Raw genomic sequence first — 23,227 nt, 5'->3', positions numbered from 1 at the left:
GAAAGGAATGAGAGAGAAAGGTGAGGATGGGTTGCTTGTGTAAGGATGGACAAAAGTGTGCATGGAGTGAAGGGTGAGAGGGTATATAGTGACAGAAGAAGCAGCGTTAGGAGGGATAGAACTGTAAAAGGACAGATTTAAGACGGGATGAGAGAGGGAGGTGAAAGAGGAGAAGCAGAAGCGAAGGGGGATCAGACGGAGGGACAGAGGGAGGTGTGGAAGGAGGGATGAAAAGAAAGGCGGAGGAGTCGAGTCCCCTACTGAGATCTCATTTCCAGCTGTCTGATAATGCTGCTCTTCTTCTGCCCCTAATCTCTACATGGAGGAAATGAGAAACACACACACACACACACACACACACACACACACACACACACACACACACACATACACACACTTACACACACACACTTACACACAAGAAACACCCTCTTGAGTATCTGTGCAAATACACACAAGTGTACACAAGACACAATATATACAGTACGTCGATGTGCAGATAAATATACACAAACACTCTCACTAAGGACACACATTTTTGAATATGTCTGCAAGGATATATACAACTTAACATTGACACGTACGGTAGAAATACAAACATGACAATATATGTACAAAGCTGTATTTTCCCTACACAAGCTTTCTCGTTCTTTTCTTCACACACACGAACACACACGTTCCCTGCTGGGAGCCTATTAGCTTCTTGGTGTCACGGGGTGAGCAGAGGATAATGATTCACAGATCCTTTCAGTATCTGTCTTTCTTCTTTGTAGGCAAGAAGAAAGACAGATAGAATGGATAGAGACCGACAGACGTAAAAGAAAAGAGGATAGAGTGAGACGACACACAACAGGTGTGGAGAAAGAAAAAAAAAAGAAAGCAGAAATCCCTTTCTGTCTTTGTTTCCCCTCTCTGTGCCAACTCTTCCCTTCATCTGTCCACTTAATGAACGATGTGTCCATTTGATTCATGAACAATGATAAATTCGGAAGGCATCTAGTGGGAAATATAGGGAGATTATGCAGAGCCGCATTTTAATTGTTTTCAGTGTACATACGCTAATCGAATATATAATATAAATGACAATAAGTTTAAATGCAAATGGAAATTAAAGCCTTTTATTTCCCACACAGAAACAAGATACATTTGTCCTCTCTCACTTTCTCTGTCATGCCCTAATTCGTAATTTATGCAACTGCAGGAATCTTTATTCCTGTTCACCAGAGTCACAGTTGGCGATTAATCAAAATATGTTTGCAAGGGGAATGTATCTAGTAATTTCCTTATTCTCACTCCTGATGGCCAGTGATCTTTAAGCACTGATGGTGATGAGCAGGCTGAATGTGTGATAGTGATCTGATTGTGCAGAGATGCAACACAGAAAAGCATCACAGCGCCATCTACTGTCTGGAAACCCCTCCTGTTCTCGTCTGCCAGGCAAGGTGTTGCTTTGATGCAGACAGCTTGTCTGCAGGGTGGGGTTTGAATTAAACTGGGAACCTGTTCTATTCAATCCTGTTCTACTATTGTCATGCCTTCTTTTTCTTCTTGTCATCTTTATATTTTTGTTTTGTTGTTCCGACCCTAATTACTTAATCTACAGTAAGTGCATTTGTCGTCAGCTTCCCTAATCGAATGAGAGGAATTGGGATTTTTTTTTTTCTTTGATTCATGCAGTAACCGTGCTTTTGACCCTATCTCCTTCCACGTCTGCTTTCCTTCAAATGTAACATTCAAAACTGTAATGGCTTTTTGATTGCGGCGGCATGCCTGTGACCTGAATGAGTAAGGGAACGTGGGTACAATCGCATGAATTGAAACTGTACATTACCTCATAAACACAAGAGCCACTGCAGAGTTTCACTGTAATTCGGCGTAATTGTCTAAGCTGCAGTGTAAGGTTGCATCTGTGTTTTCTTTCCCCAACCTGTGATTCAAATGGCCAAACACAAAACGTTATAGCTTGACATTGTATCTCGCTGCTGTTTAGTATCAGTTGCCAACATTACGGTCGGATATAGTCTAGCTTTGATTTATATGGAGTTTGGACTCATTTTTCTACACTCTGGAGAACCTGGATGAAGGCGTTTTTGGGGAAGCAGCGTCTTTTGACTCTGATGGAGTCATTTAAGAGTTAGAGTTACATTTAATGTGTTTAAATAAAAGTTTTTTGAGCTAAAGGGCTGTTAAGAAATGTAGTTAGTGGACAGTCTTAAAGTAATACTATAATAACGGACGAGTACAATGCACTGTGTGTTGTATGTCCTGGACCTCTTAGTTAGCTGTGTGTTGATGCCGTAGCTTAGATACTGTAATTTGCAGAGCTGGGGTCCTGTTTACTATCAAGATAATAGAGTTGCCATGTGGCTCTGCTCAGTTTGTGTTGCTCATAGCAGATTGTTGAGGTTTTGGTGCAGCTTTTACAGGGTGTCTGGATTTCATACCCGTGTAGGAGTTTACCACTGTGGCCCAAGGTTCAAATTTCTAACTGCGGATTGTATTTATAAACTAAAATGATCACAGACACATGAGTCATAAAAATGATTTAAAAAATATGATATGATACAGTACAATAAAATGAAATATGACAGTCTGACAATCGCTTTCCTTACTGCAGCGAAGGCCACCCAGCCAGGATGAGAAGAGTTTATTCTGTTTTCACTGAAGAGTTTCAGCATCTCACGATCCAAGTGAAGAGGTTTTGATTTCAAAAGACGTTTTACAAACATGACACCCTATTAGCCAGGGGATTAATAGGACATGTTTAAAAAATTGTTAACTTTTTAAATGAAGTAGACAGAAATGATTTTGCAGATTTTTATAACCCATTATATGCTCCTTCTGCAACTCACCAAGAAGCACTACTGTGTAAAAATGCTGCAAGACAACATACTGTCCTCTAAATACAGTATAACATCACTCTGTTCTTCTTAAGGGGCTCTTTATGTCATGCTGGACAAATAATCTGAAGAAACCTTTTGTCAAACTACCTTTCAGGATTATGTTTATGTACATCTTCAGCCTGGGTGGCCCCAGTGACAATAAAATCTCCCAAATCTTCTACTGATCTCTACTGAACATCTCACCCAAAATTTGTGCAAAGAAATGAATAAAGTAAAATCTACTTCCATTTTCCTCTCTTTTGTATTTCTTTGGAGTGGTTGTAATGTGGTCCTTAGCCATCTTGCTGAGGTAACAACATAAAGTTGTGAAATTAACCCGGCCTTGTAAAGACTGGCATAGTTTTATCCTGGAAAACATGAACAGTCTGGGGCAATTACGTCTCAATGGCTGCCTTCTGTCAAGTGTGTAGGTGTGCAAGAACATGTTTTTGTGTTTCTGTATGTATGTGTGTGTGTGGCAGAGAGCAACATTGACAACAAAGTGCATGTTTGTGTTGTTGCACATACGTCATGCATGGAGTGTGTGCAAACTTTGCCTATCTCCGTGTGTGTGTGTGTGTATTGGACAGAGAAAAAGCATTTTGTACACCATGTGATAGCAATATGTGCTGATTGTGCTCTCCTGGGTCCTGCCCTCCCAGTCCCTCCACCCCAGTTTATTTCCGTAACACACACATGCATACACATCACACTCTAAACCCACCTCCCATCCTTTCACTATACCCTTGACCTTTTTTTCTCTCTCTCTCCTTTCTCCTCTTTTATTCTGTTCTGCTTTCCCTTCTTCCTGTATTTCATCTTCTTTTCTTGTTCTCTCCTCATGTTCTTTGCACATGTCATTCTTATGCCTATCCATCTTCCTCTTTTGACATTTCTCTTTCACCTTCCTCTCTTCTTCCTTTCCTCCTACCTTTTTCTCCTTTTCCATCTCTCTTCTTCTCTGTCTGTCCTGCCCTCCATCCTTTCCTCCGTCCTCTACTTTCATCCTTGCCTTTGCTATCCCTTCTTCATCTCTTCATCTTCTCTCCCTCCTACCCCTCCCCCTTACTTCCCCCTCCATCAACCCCCCCAACCCCAACACACACACATACACACCCTGCCCACACCCCCCTCTCCATTAGCAGATTAGATTTAGTCCCATAATGCCGCTGGGCACCATGATTTTACTGGCTCTCATTACTCCTAAATCATCTCTTCCTTCTCTCTCTCTCTCTCTCTTTCTCTCTCTCTCTCTCTCTCATCTCCCAACTATAACATGCAAACACACACTTCTACACACACATGCTCACACACACACACACCATATGCCATATGCCAAGGCCTGCACTGCGCACCGTAACACCCCTGAATTAGCAGCAGAGCCAGTGATTTGTGATGCAGTGTGATTGGGTGGGAGGGGAGAATTTGGTTCAATTTCTGTCTGTCCGCATCCATCCTTTATTCCTCTCCATATATTCCCCCAGGACATGAATGATTTTCATATCACAACGTTTGAGGCGGACTACGTTCGCTGGCATGCTGTTATACGAGATGTTTCAGAGCAGAATTTCCTGGAATAAAGGGATGGTGTAATGCAATTTTTGAAGGACAGGTTGTTTCTTTTTTTGACATGTATAGTAACTGGAGAGACCTGGAAAGACAGAGACAGAGACAGATGTGAAAGAGGTTGAAAAGACAGGCAGGCGTAGAGAGAGAAAAAAAAAAAACAGAAAGAGTCGGTTTTATTTATGCATGCGTGTGAGCGGGCGGCCGTTAGTTTTGAGTGTTCATCATTCCCGTTGTGTCAGCTTCTTATCATTTATTATGGCAGCGGGTGAGTTAGCTGCACTTTTACCCTCTGTGACAAAACTGCTGATCACTATGTCCATTTTAATCACGCCACGACAACTCCGAGCTCATTTACAGCATTCATCTACATGCAGCGCTGAATGTATCCTATGTCAAATACCGAAAAAAAAAAAAAGAAATTTACCCACACTGTTATGTTTCTTCACCTTTTCTGCCTTTTCCTAGTTACAAACCCTGTTTACTAAATCCCTAATTCTGCTGATCACTTACAAATGCTGTTATAGGTTGCAGTTTTTCAATTGTGACCAGATGTTAAGCCCAATTTACTTTCTTTTCTTTTTTAACCCTGATTTGACCAGGCAAATTAACTAAGAATCCATTTCCTGCACCTGTCCTGTTTTCTCCAAACCACAGAGAAAGCCTGTTTGAGAGGAACAATAGTGCAGAATCTGGATCCACTCAATCTAATCTCTCAGCCTTAATGGGCACTGCTGCTTTTCAGACACACCCTGCCACACACACACACACACACACGCACAAGCAGGAAAATGCATATACACATACTACCGGATATGGTTGCAGGCATGATAACATTTATTTGATCAGTACACAAACACCCCTTTCTTACAGGTAGACCCGGACATTCTCAACAAGGGTATCGGTACATTCGAAGGCATACACAAACATTTATAAACACACACATGCACTCACACAGATCCCTCTCTTCCAGTTAGACCTGACATTAGCCACTCGCTGTTTCTAACTGGATCATGGGGCTTACTAAAGAGATTAGGGCCTGGAGACAGCATAGCAACCACACACTCACACACACACACACACACACACACACACGCTCATGTACACACAGACTGACACAAATGTGCTTTCTTTCTCCCTGGTTGTGTCTTTTATTCCTTTCTCTTTCTCCATCTTCCTAACTTCCTTCGTTCTGTATCTCTCTCTCTCTCTCTCTCTCTCTCTCTCTATCTCTCACTTTCTCTCTCTCTCTTACACGCACACAAATACACACATACACTCTTACTCAACCAGACAGGCCCTCAGGCAAAAAAGACAGCAGCCAGTAGCCATTGTGGAAGACAATCTGTCAGAGGAATTAGCCTACCACTGCATGGGAAGGGAGGATGACAGTCTGCTCTGTTAGCCATCACAATCACTTTATTTCACCAAGTACCACCAGACAGATACAACCATTGTAAAAGCCTCCTTTTCTTTCTGTGAAGTTGCTTCACTGCTGTGTTACGAAACCCCATAGAATAGAAATGTCGAGAAAAAATTCAAATTATAAGTGCTTTTCACATATAAGAGGGCAATATGAGGGGCTTGACTGAAAGATATTTAAAAGGTAATTTAACTTAAAATATGCCATATGCCATGGAAACTACACTGACTGCAACTAAGTGATATTTTAGTGCTACCAATATGGTGTCATTAAATTTCCCAGTTATTTCCTTTACCATACATTTGCCATTTTCTTGACTAAATTGCACCTGTGATTTGGGCACCGACGACTCAGACTCTCTGAAGGTCTGTGAGTGTGAAGCCGCATGAGATGGAGCTTCTCTGGTCACCAGATCCAACCCAGAAAACGTTGCCAGTTGGCATTTAACCCATAGCACACACTCAGTTAAACCAGACCACACTATGATGTCTGTTTAGGATCAACACCTCTAAATCAATGTAGAAAGTTTACAAAAGACATTCCTTGTAACTTCAGATCTTGCCTCTGCCTCTTGTTTGTTCATGTTTGGTTGCTGTACAAACAGGAACAGTTAGAAAATAAATCTGCATGCATTTTAATGGAGCAGATTTACCTCAAAGGAGATCATTTAAGTGTGTTGAAAACTTTCGCAAAAATTCGAAATTCTTTCTCTTTATATAAAAAAAGAGTTAAAGCTAAGCAAAAAATAGCCAAAGGTTCAGTGGCTCAAAGTCCTTTGTCACAAAATGTTCATAAAAGAGCACCATTGTACTGTACTTCCAAAAGAAGAACAATTATCACTAGACAATAATCAGCTGTTTACTATCAGGCAATTCTCAGATTGGCTTTGAGACATTCTTATATTACATAATAAGATTTTGGCAACCAAGTCAACCTTTACAAGTACATCATCGTCACACAGAAACCTTGACTCCCTCATGTCTTGCTGTGCTCAGGGTCACATTTGCCCACGTTTCACCCTCGGTTGTATTCTTCTCTCAGCATTGTGAAAGGCCATGCAGCTATTTGCCAAACACAGATATAACAAAGGCTGGCTGTTTTTTTTTTTTCTTTTGCTCTCTCTCTTTAACACACACACACACACAGTCTCATTTTATCTCACACACATCCTCCCTCAATTCTATACACTTATACAAAAAAAAAAAAAAACCCAACACACACATTCTCTCTCCTCCTTTCAGCCTCTCTCTCTCTCTAACCCCAGCACCATTGAGACACCTGCGCTGTTCTGTTCTGTTTCTGTGCTAAAAGTTAATTGGCCCACTGGCAAAATGGCCTTCAGTAACCTTGACAACACTGACCTGCTGAGAGACAGATCAGAACTCAGAGAGATGCCTTACATACACACGCACACACACACACACACACAACTTATACACAGCATGTACAGACAATAGCAAAAAGACTTTGTACGAGGTTGTACTGAACATGCGGTACATAGTGTCTAATATGGAAACCAACACAAACACACAGTCAGTTAACTGCAATGCATGTGTGTTCATAGAGGCACTCCATCTCTGCAGCACACACACACACACACACACACACACACACTTCCAACAGTCCCCCTCTTCTGTCCAATCTGCTAATTTGCGGTGTATTATTTATGGGTGCTGAGGTGCTCCCCAGATGCTTATAAAGGCAAAACTCCACACTCAGCTTCTTTATTCACACCTCCTCCTCTCTCCCTTCCTCTTTACCTCCATCACCTTCTCTTTCATCTCTCTATCCTTCACCCAAACCTACCTTTCTTTTTATTTTTACCTCTGCCAGGCGTAAGTCTGCAGGACATCATTCATGTGATTTGTCTGTGTGTCTGTGTGTCCATGTGTGTATCTGTCCACGGCTAATCTCGAATACTACTGGACCCATCAGCCTAATATTATTTGTGCACATTTATGACTGTATGCTCAAGGACCTCTTGTGGTTGCAGTGATTAACATATTTTTAGAAACCTATTTTATAAAACGATTCCTTATGAGCCTAGATTAAAGCTTAGACTTTCATCTTTTCAGCAGTTCTCGCCATTTTACAATATGCTTTATGACATAGTAAAAGGCATTGGCTAGGCTAAAAACGAGGCTTACCTGGTCTGTTGCCACATTTTGGCTTTTGTCATGGCTCAAAAACCGACATCCACAGAAAAGTTTGGTCTCATCTTAAATCGGAGTATCTACAGATTAATTCCATACCCGAATATGTTACGACCCACTAAAGTTATGCATTATATGAGATGAATAAATGCCCGTTTTTGTTAGCTTCACCGCCATCTTGACTGTAAGGGCGCTGGGAGAGACAAGTGTGAGTGAAATTCAACTCTTCTTTTATATTGTGTGGTGTTACAACAAAATGCTCTAATAAATAACAATGTGTAAATTGAGAAGTTTGGACTTATCATCCCGTTTATTGTTTCCTTATTAAGCTTATACAGTTAGGTGAACCCAGGATGCTCAGTTACAATACCATACAAAAACACTTGATTAAAAACTGTGCATACATCTATACAAGAAAACTTACACACTTTCCCTTGCTTCACTTTCCTTCCTTCCCACATTAACTGCCTCCTTTTTCACCTCCACACATCCATCCCTTTTCTTTCTTTCTTTCACCTGTCACCCATGTTCCCTCCATCACCTGCCATCCTCCTCATACCTCCTCCTCATTACCTCACCTTGCCTACTCTCGACCCTTGTCTCTCCTCTTTTCCTCTTCTCTTCCTACTTTTTGTCTCTCTAACAACCCTTCTTCTTCAAAACACGTCCATCTCTCCTTCCATGACCATGATGTGGGTTCAGCCATTCAGTGAAGAGTCAAACAGGGGTTGTTGGGTTCATCTTCTCTCTAATGGCAAAACTATGCAGCACCCATCTTCTGTTCCTACATCAGCCATTTATTAAAGCACTTCACCATTTACTTTAAAGGCTTTCCCAGCCATTTACCACATGCAATGACAGGTTTAATCATTCAGCTTACAGTACAACAGGATTTATTCTTGCTAAAATGATGCTCTGCAGCAATAAATAAAATGTGCCCCTGAATTGGTGTTTTCAGACACATTTTGTTTTAAATAGTGTTATTTGTTATTCCTTTTTTCTTTTTTCTTTTTACTATAATTTAAAATGTCTTAATCCAGTGTTTTTTTATTGTAATACTTGTTCTCGCAGAGGATGGGCATATCAAATTAGACGTTTAGACAACTGTCTGTGGACTAAGGGGTTTTCAAAAAGCTGTATATTGGTTTAACAATTTCCAAAAGAACAAATCCATTCAGTCAAGGAGCTTTGGCCATTCTCAAAATGAGAATCCCCAGCCTAAATCCTCCATCACCCTTAATGCTTCAAATCCTTTTCTCTCTGAGGATCATTCATTTCTCATGGGAGAATCCATTACCAATTTATCATTTTGATGCACATGTTTTGCATTGCAAAGCATTGTGATTATTCCACTTAGCTGTCAGTGCATAAGATCAGTCAAATGTCAGTAAATTTCCTCTATTTGTGAGGCTTTACGAGAAAGAATAAAACATTTAATCTTCAGATCAACGTTGCAATGAAAATGTACTTTAAGTAATGAATCGTGATTGTTAAGCACACCTGATCAGTTTAATCCTTGTCCGTTTGACCCAAAGATACATCCAATAAGAATCAAACAATAGATTTCCTCAATGTCATTTTGTCATTACTGTATACATATTAGTAGTTTTAGCAATGGGCCGAAGACTCACTGTAAGTAGCCTGCTAGGTTCAACTACTTACTGAATATATCTCTGGATCTGGCAGGGACACAGTCTTTCATTGTTAACATTATTTTTCATTAATCTTGTCAGGTTTTTAAAAGATGAAAAGATCACCTCATTCCCCTGTATGAAGCTGACATTACAGTGTAAATGAGATAATCCTGCTGCTGAGTTGAACCATCATCAACCCACTTTTTCCATGATTTCTGTGTTTTAATTTTAGTTGAAGGATTACATGCCCCTCTGTGAGTTGAAAAAAATTCCTTCTAAAAATATGTTTTGGCAGCATTTTTGAATAAATTAGATTTGAATTAAACACTTTTACCATTCTCTGGCCAACACTTCACACCAATCATTTTTCTCATTACTGGTAAAGTGTTTTAGGTGTGCTTACAGTTTGGACTTATAGAACTTGATAGTGATCAAATTGTGGTTCGATCAGAACTGCTGAGTGAACATTTTAACAGTTTGGCATTACTTCCACTCTTTTGTGAGAAACTCTTCCAATAGAAATCCTGAACAATGAAGTATCTTTCATCGTCTGCTATCTATCCACCCATCCTCCTTCTATGACACTTTAGTGTGTTTCTATCTTTTGTTGCCTGCCTCTCAATCCACCCTCCCTTCCCTCCATCTATCTCTCCTCTCTGTGTCTATTCTAATGCCGTTTCTTGATCCTTTGCCGCTGAACTTTTATTAGCTCCATAAATGTCCCTAAGAGCCTGCAATATCGCTTAGCTAAAGCACTAGAAGAAAAGGAAGAGGTAACAAGAAAAAAAAAATGGAAAGAGAGGCAGAGTAGTAATATCGCTTAGTCCCGTGGATGACAATTCAAATAAGAAAATGTATTAAAACAAAATGGCGTCAGGGACATTAAAGTGAATTAGCCAATAATAAATGACCATGTGTGCGCCCCGCTGCCTTAACCTCTCCAACAATTTTTTTTTTCCCCGATAGTAACTCATCTAAATTTGTTGGACGTCTTTCGGGCATGGGGCCAGAAAAGCTTTTATATCCATAAAGGCCTATGGATCACAGAGAATTGCATTAAGCTGTCCAATTTAATTACAGTATCGACAAAACATAATAGATACTTACAGCCTTACGGAGAGCGATGGGTAGAGGAGGGGAAAGAGCAAGGGAAAGAGAGCAGGAGAGACGGAGAGAAATGAAAAGTGCAGACAATGTCCATTTATAATGCTGATGCAGTGTATGTATCAAAGGAGGCGTTTGAGGAATGTGTGCATGTGTGCATGTCTATGTAGGTCTGTGTGAGTGTGTGTCTCTGATGAAGTATTTGCAAGGGCCCATGAGAGCTTTTGAGAATGCTTAGTTTGATTTAGACGCTACAGCTCCCCGATGACTGTTTCACTTGCAAACACACACACAGATGTGCCCACAAACACACAGAGATGCAGCACTCTACAGTCTACATACACACACACACCCGCACACACAGTCCTACACAGTGTCACTCGTACAGACTCATACCTTTCCACACAAACACACACCCAGACACACACACACACACACACACACACGTACTTACTTAGAAGAGTGGCTGTCCCGTCCCGTCCTGTCCCAGCCAACCCAGGCTGTCAGCCTCCCATCCACCATGATCAATAGAGGGGGACAATATTTTTATTCATAAAGCGCCCACTTAATTAAATCACTGGGAGTGGAGCGGAGGGGGGGGGGGGGGGGGGGGAGTGGGAGGATTGAATAGGGGGGAGGAGGAATGGGGCGGGGGTTACAAGACGAAGCAAGGGCACCGAGTCAAAAGACTGATGTAGAATTGCAAAGACTGTGAAGAGAATGGCAAAAAAGGGGGGAGAAATATGGAAAGAAGACCATTCTGTGTGTCCTCCATTAATAGTACGCCAGGATACAGAGGACAGACTTCAAGGCAAAAATGTGTCTGATGGGAAGGGCTTTTGTTCGTCTTTGCCGCAACATTCATCAGTTGCCTAAAAATGATTACGTAAAGGGCAAGCTTTCAGAGATCACATGTCATTTGGAAGAAACACATGCCAATAACTATACCATTAGAACTAATCAAACAACTTGCAAACTTGGTAAAAGAGAAGAAATCTAAAGGAGGATGCAAAGAAAAAAAGTGAAAACAGAAAACTAGTTAGGGGTCAACTGACTGTTGGCCTGGCTGATTAGTGGATCCGATATTCAGCATATTTACGATTACCGGAATCTTTTTTTTTTTTTTTATCCGATTGCAGATATGCGCTACTTTGGCTCTGACACAACCGCCTCCCTCTGTCTGTAGTCACCACTCTGTGGTCTTGAGCAATGTCCCGCCCACAGCACTATCTGATAGGTTACACGTCACAAGTTATAGCCGATCAACTCTGAAAGCTGTGCATGCTGCAGTGCCACAGATGGCACAGAGAAGCATCTGCAGACTGGAGCCGCTCCGGTGAGCGAGCGGAGCTGTGTTTCAAAGGTAAGGCAGCAGATATTGCCGAAGTTGCAATAAACATCACAATCCTCTACGCTGAAGTTTTAAAAACACCACAATCTTATGATCTATTCCCATGATGACAAGCATGCCCAGTTTCCCAGTTACACCACTGAAAATGCTGGAATGATGCATTTTGTTACAGTGATATAACGTAAATTAAGCTGAGTCTTGTAGAGCTAACTTGAATATGATAACGAACATCAACAAGTTCATTTATTGAGCCATAATTTAGCCACCTAACTACAGCAAAAAAATTAATAGGCTATAACGTTTTACCAGGGCCGGTTATACTCAACCCACATTACTGAAATGTGTCCTGAAACTGTCTTTGACCCTGTATCTTGTAACTGTTGGAGAGGTCCAGGGTTGTTGTTGGAAACTTTGGACGTAATGGAACTGCATCTAAGGCCCGTGTTAATCCATACACAGACTGCATTGATGGTGTTTCAGCTATCAGAGTTGAATAGTCACTTCTATTGATATTGTACATATTGAGTTATAGTAATCATTAGTAATGAAATAGCCTAGTTGTGAATGACAGGTTACCTGCTGTCACATGTTGTTAATATATCACATTTAAACTGTGGTGGAATAAGTACTCAGATCCTTTATTTAAGTAAAAATATCAATACTACAATATAAAAATACTTAATTACAAGTAAAAGTTCTGCATTTAAAATCATACTTAAGTAAAAGTACAGAAGTATTACCAACTAAATTTACTTGAAGTATTAAAGTAAAAGTACTTGTTTTGCGGTACTGGCTGCAAGGCTGTGACTGATATATTAAATAAATTTAACAAAGTACATTATTAATATTTATAATTCAATGCATAAGTAGAATTTAATTGTTGTAGCTGCTCGAATTGGAGCTAGTTTGAGCTGCTTTGTGAGGGACATGAGATAAATCTGAGGGGCGTTGAGATGACAGAATGGGAAGGAAAGAAGAAAAAACATAGTTTTGTTACATAAAATTGAATTTGGATGGATTTGCATCCATTAGTTTTTCAGTGTGAAATATTGGAGAGTTTAACCTCTTTGGGCTTTTAACAGTTATTTGCTTGAAACCATATAAGGGGAAATGTTTCTTTGGTGGAACTGCAAACAACTCAAAGGCATCTGAAATATGGCAAAGAGACACAAATACACACAGATTTTTTGTAAGGGGCCACAAACCAAAAAGTTTGAGAACCCCTGTTTTAACAATTTATAAGCTCTTCATTACGTTATTTTATGTAAAATCTTCATTAGAAAAGCAACTAAAGCTGTCAAATAAATGTAGTAGAGTAGAAAGTACAGTATTTCCCTTTGAAATATAGTGGAAGGAAAGTATAAAGTAACATAAAATGAAAATAATCAAGTACCTTAAAATTGTACATAAGAAACCATTGAAACCAACTAAATGCTTTCCAAAGCTGTTTTGCTGTCAAAAATGAGGCATAATCATGCATTAAAATTGTGAATTCTAAATATTGACACCAAGATTTTCATTTTTACAGCAAATGTATGTCGTTTCTTAATATCCGTTCTTGGTCTCTTTGATTACTGATCATCAGTATCAGTATCGGCCCTGAAAAACCATATCGGTCAACCCCTAAAACTAATGGAAAAATGTGGCGATGAAATTAATTTAAGCTTTACAATATATATATATATATATATATATATATATATATATATATATATATATATATATATATATATATATATATATATATATATATACACACACACACACACACACACACACAGAAACATTCCCACTATATTGTACCACACTGCAGTCCTACTGTCTGCAATGCACTGCCAGCATGCTGGATAATATATCCCCCCAGTTTGTTGGCACAAGTCACAATCACTCAAGTAGAGTGCCTCCGTAGCCAAGACTTCAAGACCATGGCTGTAATGGGAAGGTTCCAGTATTGAGAGCATGAAGCTATATTACTATGGCATTGCCAAAATACAGCATTTATAGTCAGTAAATTTTCCCTGGATAAATGAAGGTTACAAAACAGTTCCTACATATAGTTATTCAACTTGCCCAGTAATGGTTAGAATATCATATACAAAGGCTGAGTTTGGTTTATTTCCACTCAGACACCACATTGCAACAGCAGACCTCCCTGTTTGCTGTTGCAATGCAATAATAGATATATGTACATACATCTATATTTGTCAGATCATGCCTACGCTTGCTGTGTGGTTACAGGATGCAGTCTAGTAAAAGACAAGCATGGGTTAGTGAAGTGTTTCACTTTTTTATTTTCAATTTATGTATTTGACAAAAGATTTTAATAAGAATCTTCACCACTTAAAGTCATAATACGAATTGAAAGAGTTATTCTGTTTTTACAGCTCCAGGAATAAATTTAAACAATCTACTGTCCCGGGCGTTTAAACCTTTCCATATATTTATTGTGACTTAAAGGCAGTACTTAACAATAAGTTAAATGGCATAAAGGATACTTTAATAGTTTCAAAGGTTACAGATACCACAGGATATTGAATTGCTTCAACAGTACAGGCAGTAAGCGCTGTAATACCTGCTGCATGACTTTGGTCTTACCCTACTGTAGACTGCCTTAAAAACACAGGGAATATGAGCTAGCCAGCAGTCGATATTTATTACTCTCTTTATGGAACAATATTAAATGCAGTTACAGCCCCCAAGGGAGAGAAAAAGAGACAGACAGAGAGAGAGAAAGTGAGATAGTGCGAGAGGTGGAAAAAGAAAGTGAGAGAAGAGGAAGAGAGACAGGGAGAAGAGCAATGAGAGGCTTGAGCTACTATTGAAGGTCTCTCAGGTTTCAGAGAAGAAATTGTGTCACCTCTGTCTTCCTACTTTCCTCTTTTCTTCTGTTCCCTCAATTTTCTTCCTATTCCTCTCCTCTCTCTTTTTCATCTCTCCCCTGGAGCTGAGCCAAGGGTCATCTCTCTTCCTTTCTTCTTCTGCAGTCACTCTTTCTTTAATAAAAAACACTCTTATACACACATAGAAACACACACAAAGATGCATGCCGCACATTTTCACCCATCCACCTTCACTTGCCCACTGTTTCTTTCACGCAGAGACACACAAATTCTACCTGACACACAGATGCACACCTTTGCCAGCCTCCTTGTCATCTCTGTCTAACTGAGACCTCCTGTGATGCCATCTGACACAAAACCATATCAAATCAAACGCGCCTGTTTCCACTCCCCTGTTCGCAGGTTAATGGTTCAGGCCTGAGCAGCCCTGGCTCATATCTGGACAAGCCTGAGGGCGGATCCGTCTAATATCTGGTGTCTACTGTTACACAAAAAAAGTGTAGGATGAGATACCCTGGGAGAAAAGTTCATTTGGTCTGTGTGTATAAATGAAAGAGGGGAAAGAATAGACGTGTATGTATGTTTTTCTGTCTTTATATCTGCATGAGTGTAAAGGATTTAGCACCACCATCCCACCCAGGAGGCCTGTTTAGCATTGTGTGCATGTTTCTGTGCGCGTATGTGTGTGTGTGTGTGTGTGTGTTAAAGGGTTAACAGTAATATCCGAAGCGGCAAAGGGTGACCTGGCAAGTGTTATTATTCTCCTCACATGAATAATGGAAGTTAATATGAAGAAGGTGATAGCTGGAAGCAAACACACACATATACACACACACACCAAAGCCGACCACTACCACCACTACCCTGACCCAGGGAGGATCATGCTGTCATCCTCAATCCCTCCTGACTTATAGAGGCCACAGAGAGTCACCATGCCCAGCGAGGAGAGGCCTTCGCTGGGGGAAAACCAACGGTGGGGGGGGGGGTCTGCGTGTTGAAAGGGGAAAGTCTGGAAGACATTTGGTCAAAATTCAATCAATTATGCAGTACTTAAGAAGCTATGACAAACAGGCATCTCCTCTTCTGTATCTTTCTCTTACTCTGCTTCTAACTTGTCTTCTACTTGTTCTCGGACTCGATGATTACTGAACTTTGTTTACTTGAACTTTTGCGAACTTTGCTTTGTTTGTCTTGTCTCCATCCAGTTCTCGAGATCCCCCAATTCTTCAAAAGACATGCAGCTGTTTTCATAATCAGTATCACTATAATTTACAGAATTTGTCATCCTGATAGAACTGATGTATAATTCAAACAGCCATCCGTCTCTTTAATAGAATTTTTAGGAGATTAATTGCCTGCTCCCTCAAACACTGTGGCAATAGGGGAGGACCAGAAAGGCTAAATCCAATAATTGAAACGTGGCAGCAGATTGCTAGACACTGGTGTACAAACTATCCCACTATTCAAATGATCCCTGAGTGTACCTGTGTGTGTGTGTGTGTGTGTGTTTGTGTAGTTAGTCTATCAGTGAGTGTCCTTTTCAGGGATCACAGGCCAATCTCCTGTCGGTGATAGCCTTTGCTCTACTCAAAGGTCAGCAGGCATGACTCACAGAGAGATGAGGAGGAGGACAACTGTTTACATGAAGACATGTCACAGCTCTGAATGTTGAATATGTTCAGACATTTATAATGCATTATGATAGAGTAAAGAATATTTTTGATATCTGCCAGTACATAAGGTCATATCAAAACATTGCCAAATTGCAGCCAGAGGTGTCTGTTTAAATATAAAAGGCTCTGACCTATTCTTTCAATCAGCTTTTTATTATAAGTAATAGGGTCCAACATGTACACAACATTTTCTGCCAAAGTTAGAATAGTAGTTTGGTTATTTCGCATTTCTTTGTTTTGTTTTCTTTCTTTTTTCTTCTTCTTTTCGTGGGCAGGGCTCAGTTAGAAAAATGTGATGTCATACAATTTTGTGCACTTATTTTAGCAACATTTTGAATCAAAATGTGATGACAGTTGTTGGGTTGTTTGCGTCTGTTGCCAGGCCACCGTCAGTCAGATCTAGTGAGGCACGGTTAGGTGGTGAAAACATTCAGCTGTGGGTATTTTTTTCTTCTTTTTTTTTTTCATTTTTGTCACTTTCTGTTCTTTGGCAGTGTTTCGCCAGTGGTCACACCTCTCACCAGAATTTAATTTGGACAATTACAGCAATTCTACAGCATCTCAGAAGAGGGAATGGGATGTTCCTCTCTGTTTCAAGTTGATAAGACCTGATTAAGCTGATTTGTTTTGTTTTTTTTACACAAAGATCTTGCCAAGTGCAGCTTTATTTTATTTTTTATTAATCACTAAAACACATTTATCAGGCTGAAATATACATTTTGTAACTACAAACACATTTGTGTGATACCAAGTGTTCAATTTGCATAACTTATGCATTGTGTCCTGTTGCACACATTAAAATCACGTCTTTTATTTTCCTAGTTTCCAATAAAATCTCGACAACATGTTCATCTATTGTTTACACCTCCCAAAATGTCATCCCAACATGTGAGAGTGCGGGTTGCAGCTTGGATATAAAAAACATTTCCATAACCCTAAAACCAATTGCACAAATGGACAACCAGTAACCATCCGTATGATGAAAACTTCATCCAAGGCCTTGTGACATATGAGTTTTATTATGGCGGCCTAAACCGTGGCCTCCCAGAGCGGTGTCAGTCACTCAGCTGGAGTCGTAAAGGCCGACAGAGAGACACAGAGTCTCATAATGGCTTTTATTTGACTTGGATGGCTTTCCTTCTGTTCGAAGAAATAACAAATAAATATCATGGTGGGTAAACAAAACAATAAAAGATTTATTAGCCATAGAACTCCTCTGAAATATGACTTTGTAATGCGTTTCCCCGCCCTTTATCTTGTTCTTGTTCTTCAGCTTTCTTTCTTTCTTTTTTGTTATCATTCTCAAATCTCTTTGTCAGCAGTGCACAGAGCTCAGTGTGAAAGGGATGCAAATCATAGAAATTAACAGGATAGATTTACGGATATAGTTAGATAGGTAGATAGACAAAGAGAATGACAGATAATAGAAACAGATTGAGAATGGGAGTGCGGGATAGAGAGCAAGAGTGATAACAGCTTTGCTTTCTGTTTCCTATTTGCTCCGTCAACGTCAGCATGGGAGTAACAAAGAAAAAAAAAAAAGAAAGAAAACCTCCCTTATGAAGAATCCCATCCCTACCCAAAAAGTGTCAAAACCTTCAAAACAAGAAGTGTAAACACAAGGGAATATTTTCCGGCTGTGCAGCACATTAAAATATCATAATACCATTCCTGTCTGTCAAATGTTTGCCTTTTTTATGCTCCTTCGTTACTGCAAGCGCTTAGCAATATTGCACATAAAAGCACATGTTTTCTTTGCCTAAAGAGTATACAATGCCAGACACATACTTTTCCCATCAAGGCCTGGGGAGAGAAAACGAGGAACGCTCATCTCTTGTCAAACAAAAAGGAATGAGCCAGAACATACAGAGCTGAAAAGGGAAACATCCAAAACGATGAAACCTTGTTAGTTTGAGGAAATTAGTTTTCTGTTTTCAAAGCACGGCTCGCCAATTAACATTCACAGCTCTAATAGAAGTTGATTGGCTTCGGAGTAATGCACAACCAATTTTCCTCCTGTGTACGCAAATGCGTACGTGAGTGTAAATTAGACGGCGTAGTGTCCGAAATTAATGCGCCAAACGTGGGTAGATTTTCTGTTTGGCGAGTAAATCTCAGAAGGCTATCCGTCACACTACATAACGGCCGGGAGGAAATTACTCATATTTGTCTCTATACAGTGTGGACACGTGCACCCTATGTGTTTTTTATACATGTCTCGAGCACTCCTAGTTTCAGAGCACTGTTTACCGTGCGGGACATCAGCTACTCGACTTTGCAGCTCTCTATTAAACTGTCACTTGCTGCCGGTCTGCTGCTAGCTACAGTATTCAATATAATACCTTATCATCTTAATGAAATGTACTGAAACAAATGTATATGTGACACAAAAAGGCAATTTATTATTTTGAAAAAATATGTTTGGTCGTTGTATTTTTTTTATCTACCAGTCCCCTTGGCAGGTGAGCCAAAACGTTCATGTTGAACATTGCATTTACAAGCTGTAAGCATATACAGTATGTATTGGAGGGTTTATGTGTGTGTGATTGAATGTTCATTCCAAGGTTAATGTGTGTGAGTGTGTGTGATTGTCTGTCTGTGAAAACTGACCAATAAGAGGTTTTTTTTAACTGTGTGACAGGGAAATGTTATGAATATGGTTGGTACATAATTACCTTTCTCCACAGAGAGGCTGGCAGATTTCCATGCTGTGTATATTTGTGTGTGTCAGCATGTGTGTGTGTGTGTGTGTCAAGGTCAAAGAGGAAAGTCAAGCAGAGGTCTGTTGCTCTTTTATAGCATGTGTGTATTGTTGTCGTTATCCCGGTGCTTGTCGACGATCTAACATGCGTGGTCATGCGTTTGTGTGCTGCCGCTGATTGGCTTTGTTAGCACATGTGTGGACAGTATGTGAGCTTGTGTGTATATCCAACTGAGACTTGACTGGCAGGAATATAGGGTGATTAGCTTGTCTGATATTTCATACCTCTTCTTCTCTCTCTCTAATTAGATTGTGCTTCCTGAGCCCTGCGTGCCTGTCAGGCCTTCTACCCAACAAACAACACTAATAGAGTTAAGGCCAGGCTGTTGTGTCATGTCAAAAATCATTTAGCTCATATAGGTATTCATTACAGAGGGAGGTGGAAAAAAAAAAGAAAAGGCTGTTGTATGTGCTGCTGTGTTCAGTGTGTGTGTGTGTGTAAAAGAGAAAGAGGAAGAGAGTCATCACTGAGAGGGAGAAAAAATAAATATGTTGCGTGATAGTGGTGTTAGAATGTGTGTGTGTGTGTGTTCTCGGGTTTCTCAGAGTGAATGTGAGGGCATTATTTTTCCACCAGAACAACGCTGCACGCTGTTGGAGGACTTTACATTAAAAACATGCGAACACACACACACACACACACACACACCGTTCTTTAATTCTGATTCTCTCTTCTCCTCTATCCCCTTTCTTTATCCACCACTGCCTTTCCATTAATCACACACACACACACACGTATATGCACACACACACACACTTAAAGGCAGTAGATGGACTCATGCCAGCAGTGTTTCTGATAGTTCTTTTTGTCTTTGAAGCTCTTTGGACCAAATTGTTCCACTGATCATAAATGTCATATCATCCTTTCTCTCTTCTCTCTCTCTCCCTCTATCCATCTCTTTCTCCTTCTGTGCCTTTGTTCTGTAATTGGCTGTGTGTGTGTGTGTGCGTGTGTGTGTGTGATTGTGTGTGCATGCGTGTGTGTGACGTAGATCAAATGTTTGTGGTTTTGTTTATCATTTGACTCCATATATCTTTGAGTGCTTGGAATACCTAAACTAATGTCCTCTCTCTCTCTCTCTCTCTCTCTCCCCAGAGACCTCAGTGAGAACCAGATTCAGGCGGTTCCGAGGAAAGCTTTCAGAGGAATCACCAGTGTCAAGAACCTGTAAGCACAATTACTCCATTTCTTTCTTCTCCTTTTTCTTCCCTCTATCTCATCTCTTCTTCGTCCCTCTTCCCTGCCTTCATTTCTATCAAAGCCCTTCTCCGTTTTACGTGTTACTCAGCCTCTTTTTTTAAAATTATTTTCAAGTAATGTTCAACACTCTTTTAAAAATTCCTTTTAACGCTTTAAATCTTACTGACCCAAACTCATGCTGTGCATAAATGAAGCATAACTTCTTTTTAAATTGTAGTGGACATCTGAAACTCTCCAAAGATGTCAGATATGTGTAAAAAATGATGCCCGAGACATTTCAATATAGCTTCAATGAAGAACTAGATACTGAAACTGTAAAATGTATGTAATAGGATGTTTTTTCATCCCATATCAAAGATACTTAAAGGAAAAAAAAGGGGAAAATGTGATTATTAAGCCTGATACATGATGCTGATGATGCATGAATTGAACCTATCTACCGTGTCCATTTTAGATTGTCTATAATAGAATTTGAGGAAGTCAGTGTATTTTCTATATGGCTTTAAACCACCTGATTTTGAATCACAAGTTTTCTCTTTAAATGTTGTCCTAAGCCCTATTTTTTCTTTTATAAATGAAACTCGTTGACATATTTTCCAGTTCCACAAGGTTCATCTGTTATTTCCATCTTCCCTGCACCTCCTTGCCCTCTTCAGCATTTTGCTTTTCATCACCTCTTCTCATCCTCCTCCCACTTCCTCCTTGCACCTCCCTCTCTACTTTTTCTTCCACTTCCCCCTATATTCCCACTTCTCTCATCTTCATCTACTTCTTCTTTTTCTTTTTCCTCCTCTCCCTCTCTTCTCCTCCTGCTCCTGTCCAGGGAAGGTTTTGTCCTCACGTCAAACACTCGATACCCTCCTGTCATTTATTCATGACGTCCTAATCACCAATAGTGTGATCAATACGCTGCCTAATCAATGCTTCTCATCAATAACGGCTGATCAATCCTGCCTGATGCATAGAAGAATCCTAGACAGACTCTTGGGGGTAGACAACGTCCTCAATGATAGAAAGTTCAATACAAGGCACAGAATAAAATAGAATAGAATAGAATAGAATAGAATAGAATAGAATAGAATAGAATAGAACTCACTGTGGTTGTGAAGTGCAGTGACCAGCAGCAGATGGTGGCTGAAGTTCAGGTTCTTAACGTTATGTGACAATGAAACTGGATAGTGCTGGGAAAAAAAGAAGCAGATTCACTCAACAAATCTTCAGTGTAAATTAAAGTTTGCTGTTGTGTTTTATCAGTCATGACTGACATGACAAAGAGAAGAAGCGAGAACGGGATAGAAAAACAGAGCAGAGCATAATAACTACAAGATGCAAAAAGATAATAACCCATTATTCTGGATGCTCCCCAAGCCTTATTTCACTACTAGAGCTGCTGACAGACAGAAAAAAAAAACAATGTTCTGTGACTAAATTAGAAAGAAAGAGAGAGATAGATAGAGGGGAGACAGAGATGATTTTGATCTAATACACAGATTGTTTTTTGTAGTGATTTAGTTGCAATGTGAAGAAATAATAATAAGCACATTTTTTAAAAAAAAGATGTGTCACATATAATAAACATGATCTTGGGCAGGGTGACTATACATACGGGGTGAATAAGATTAAAACGTCCTCAAAAATGGATCTGAACTTAGAAGTAAATGAATCATCATTACAATCACTGATGCAAAGATGGGACATATTTGATTAATGATAGTGAAATAGATACACCATAATTATTAATGTATTTCGTTCCATTCTGCTCATGATGATATTGTGATTTGATTGAAATCCCCACTGTTCTGAACTGCCGCTGTACTAAATGGATGTTGGTGGTGAGATTGTTTTCTCAACTGCTGTTTCCAAGTTCAAGAATGAACTTCGAACCTTGGCTTTTAAGCCGACGCGGATGAGAAGTCTTTCAAGTGCTTGGGGAAAAAAAGTGGAAATTTAAACATCAACAACTCCATGACAACTCTGCAAGCTCCATCTGCTGGTGAGGATCATGTGTTAGGATCAAAAGCTCTATAACAGCTAATTAATGCGTCGTATAGCTGCTAATTGATATCAAGACCCACCTTGGTAGTAGTGTTTGTACTTCAGAGTTTACATCCTTTTACAATGAGGGTTTTACATTCTTTTGTATCCTCTCTGTACATCAAAGTAGTGCCCATTCAAGACACAAGTAATGAAAATACTTATCACCAGAGAACTTACCAAGAATTCTGGACTCAGGTCTCGGCTGGGCTGGTACAACTTTTCATCCTACCAGCAACAGCACTGCTTATCTAAATAGCAAGCAGTCAAAGGCACAATTACACCAGTTTATTTCCAGTGCCTCGCTGTAAAATGTGAACGTATTTTATATGTCTTTGGATTATTAATATGTATGTGCTTCCCATACTTCATTGGGCAATCCGTGAATTGATTAATATGTATCTTGCTACACATCAGTAATTCAGAGTTAGGCTACAGGCATGGTTCTGGTTAGTTTTCTCTCCCCTGTGTGATGTAAATTCAATATGGCCGCCAAAGTCCACAGGAGATTATTACTCTTAAGTTAAATGGACCCGAAAGTGTCTGTACTCTGTGCTCCATTCTGCTGTGTGTGTGTGTGTGTGTTTGTGTGTGTACGTAAGTGA

General features: G+C 39.8%; 1 protein-coding gene across 1 annotated transcript in view; it reads left to right on the top strand.

Moving 5' to 3' along the window:
- The window catches only part of slit3 (slit homolog 3 (Drosophila)), a 261,454-nt gene that overhangs the window by 118,769 nt on the left and 119,458 nt on the right, over positions 1-23,227 (top strand). The window contains exon 5 of the mRNA XM_044364021.1: positions 20,484-20,555. Within this exon, the coding sequence (XP_044219956.1) occupies positions 20,484-20,555 (72 nt within the window). The remainder of the gene's footprint in view (positions 1-20,483; positions 20,556-23,227) is intronic.

The sequence above is a fragment of the Thunnus albacares genome, chromosome 10, assembly GCF_914725855.1.
Source record: "Thunnus albacares chromosome 10, fThuAlb1.1, whole genome shotgun sequence".
NCBI lineage: Eukaryota > Metazoa > Chordata > Actinopteri > Scombriformes > Scombridae > Thunnus > Thunnus albacares.
The sequence above is the reverse complement of the archived record's forward strand: the minus strand, read 5'-3'. Positions and strand labels throughout refer to the sequence as shown.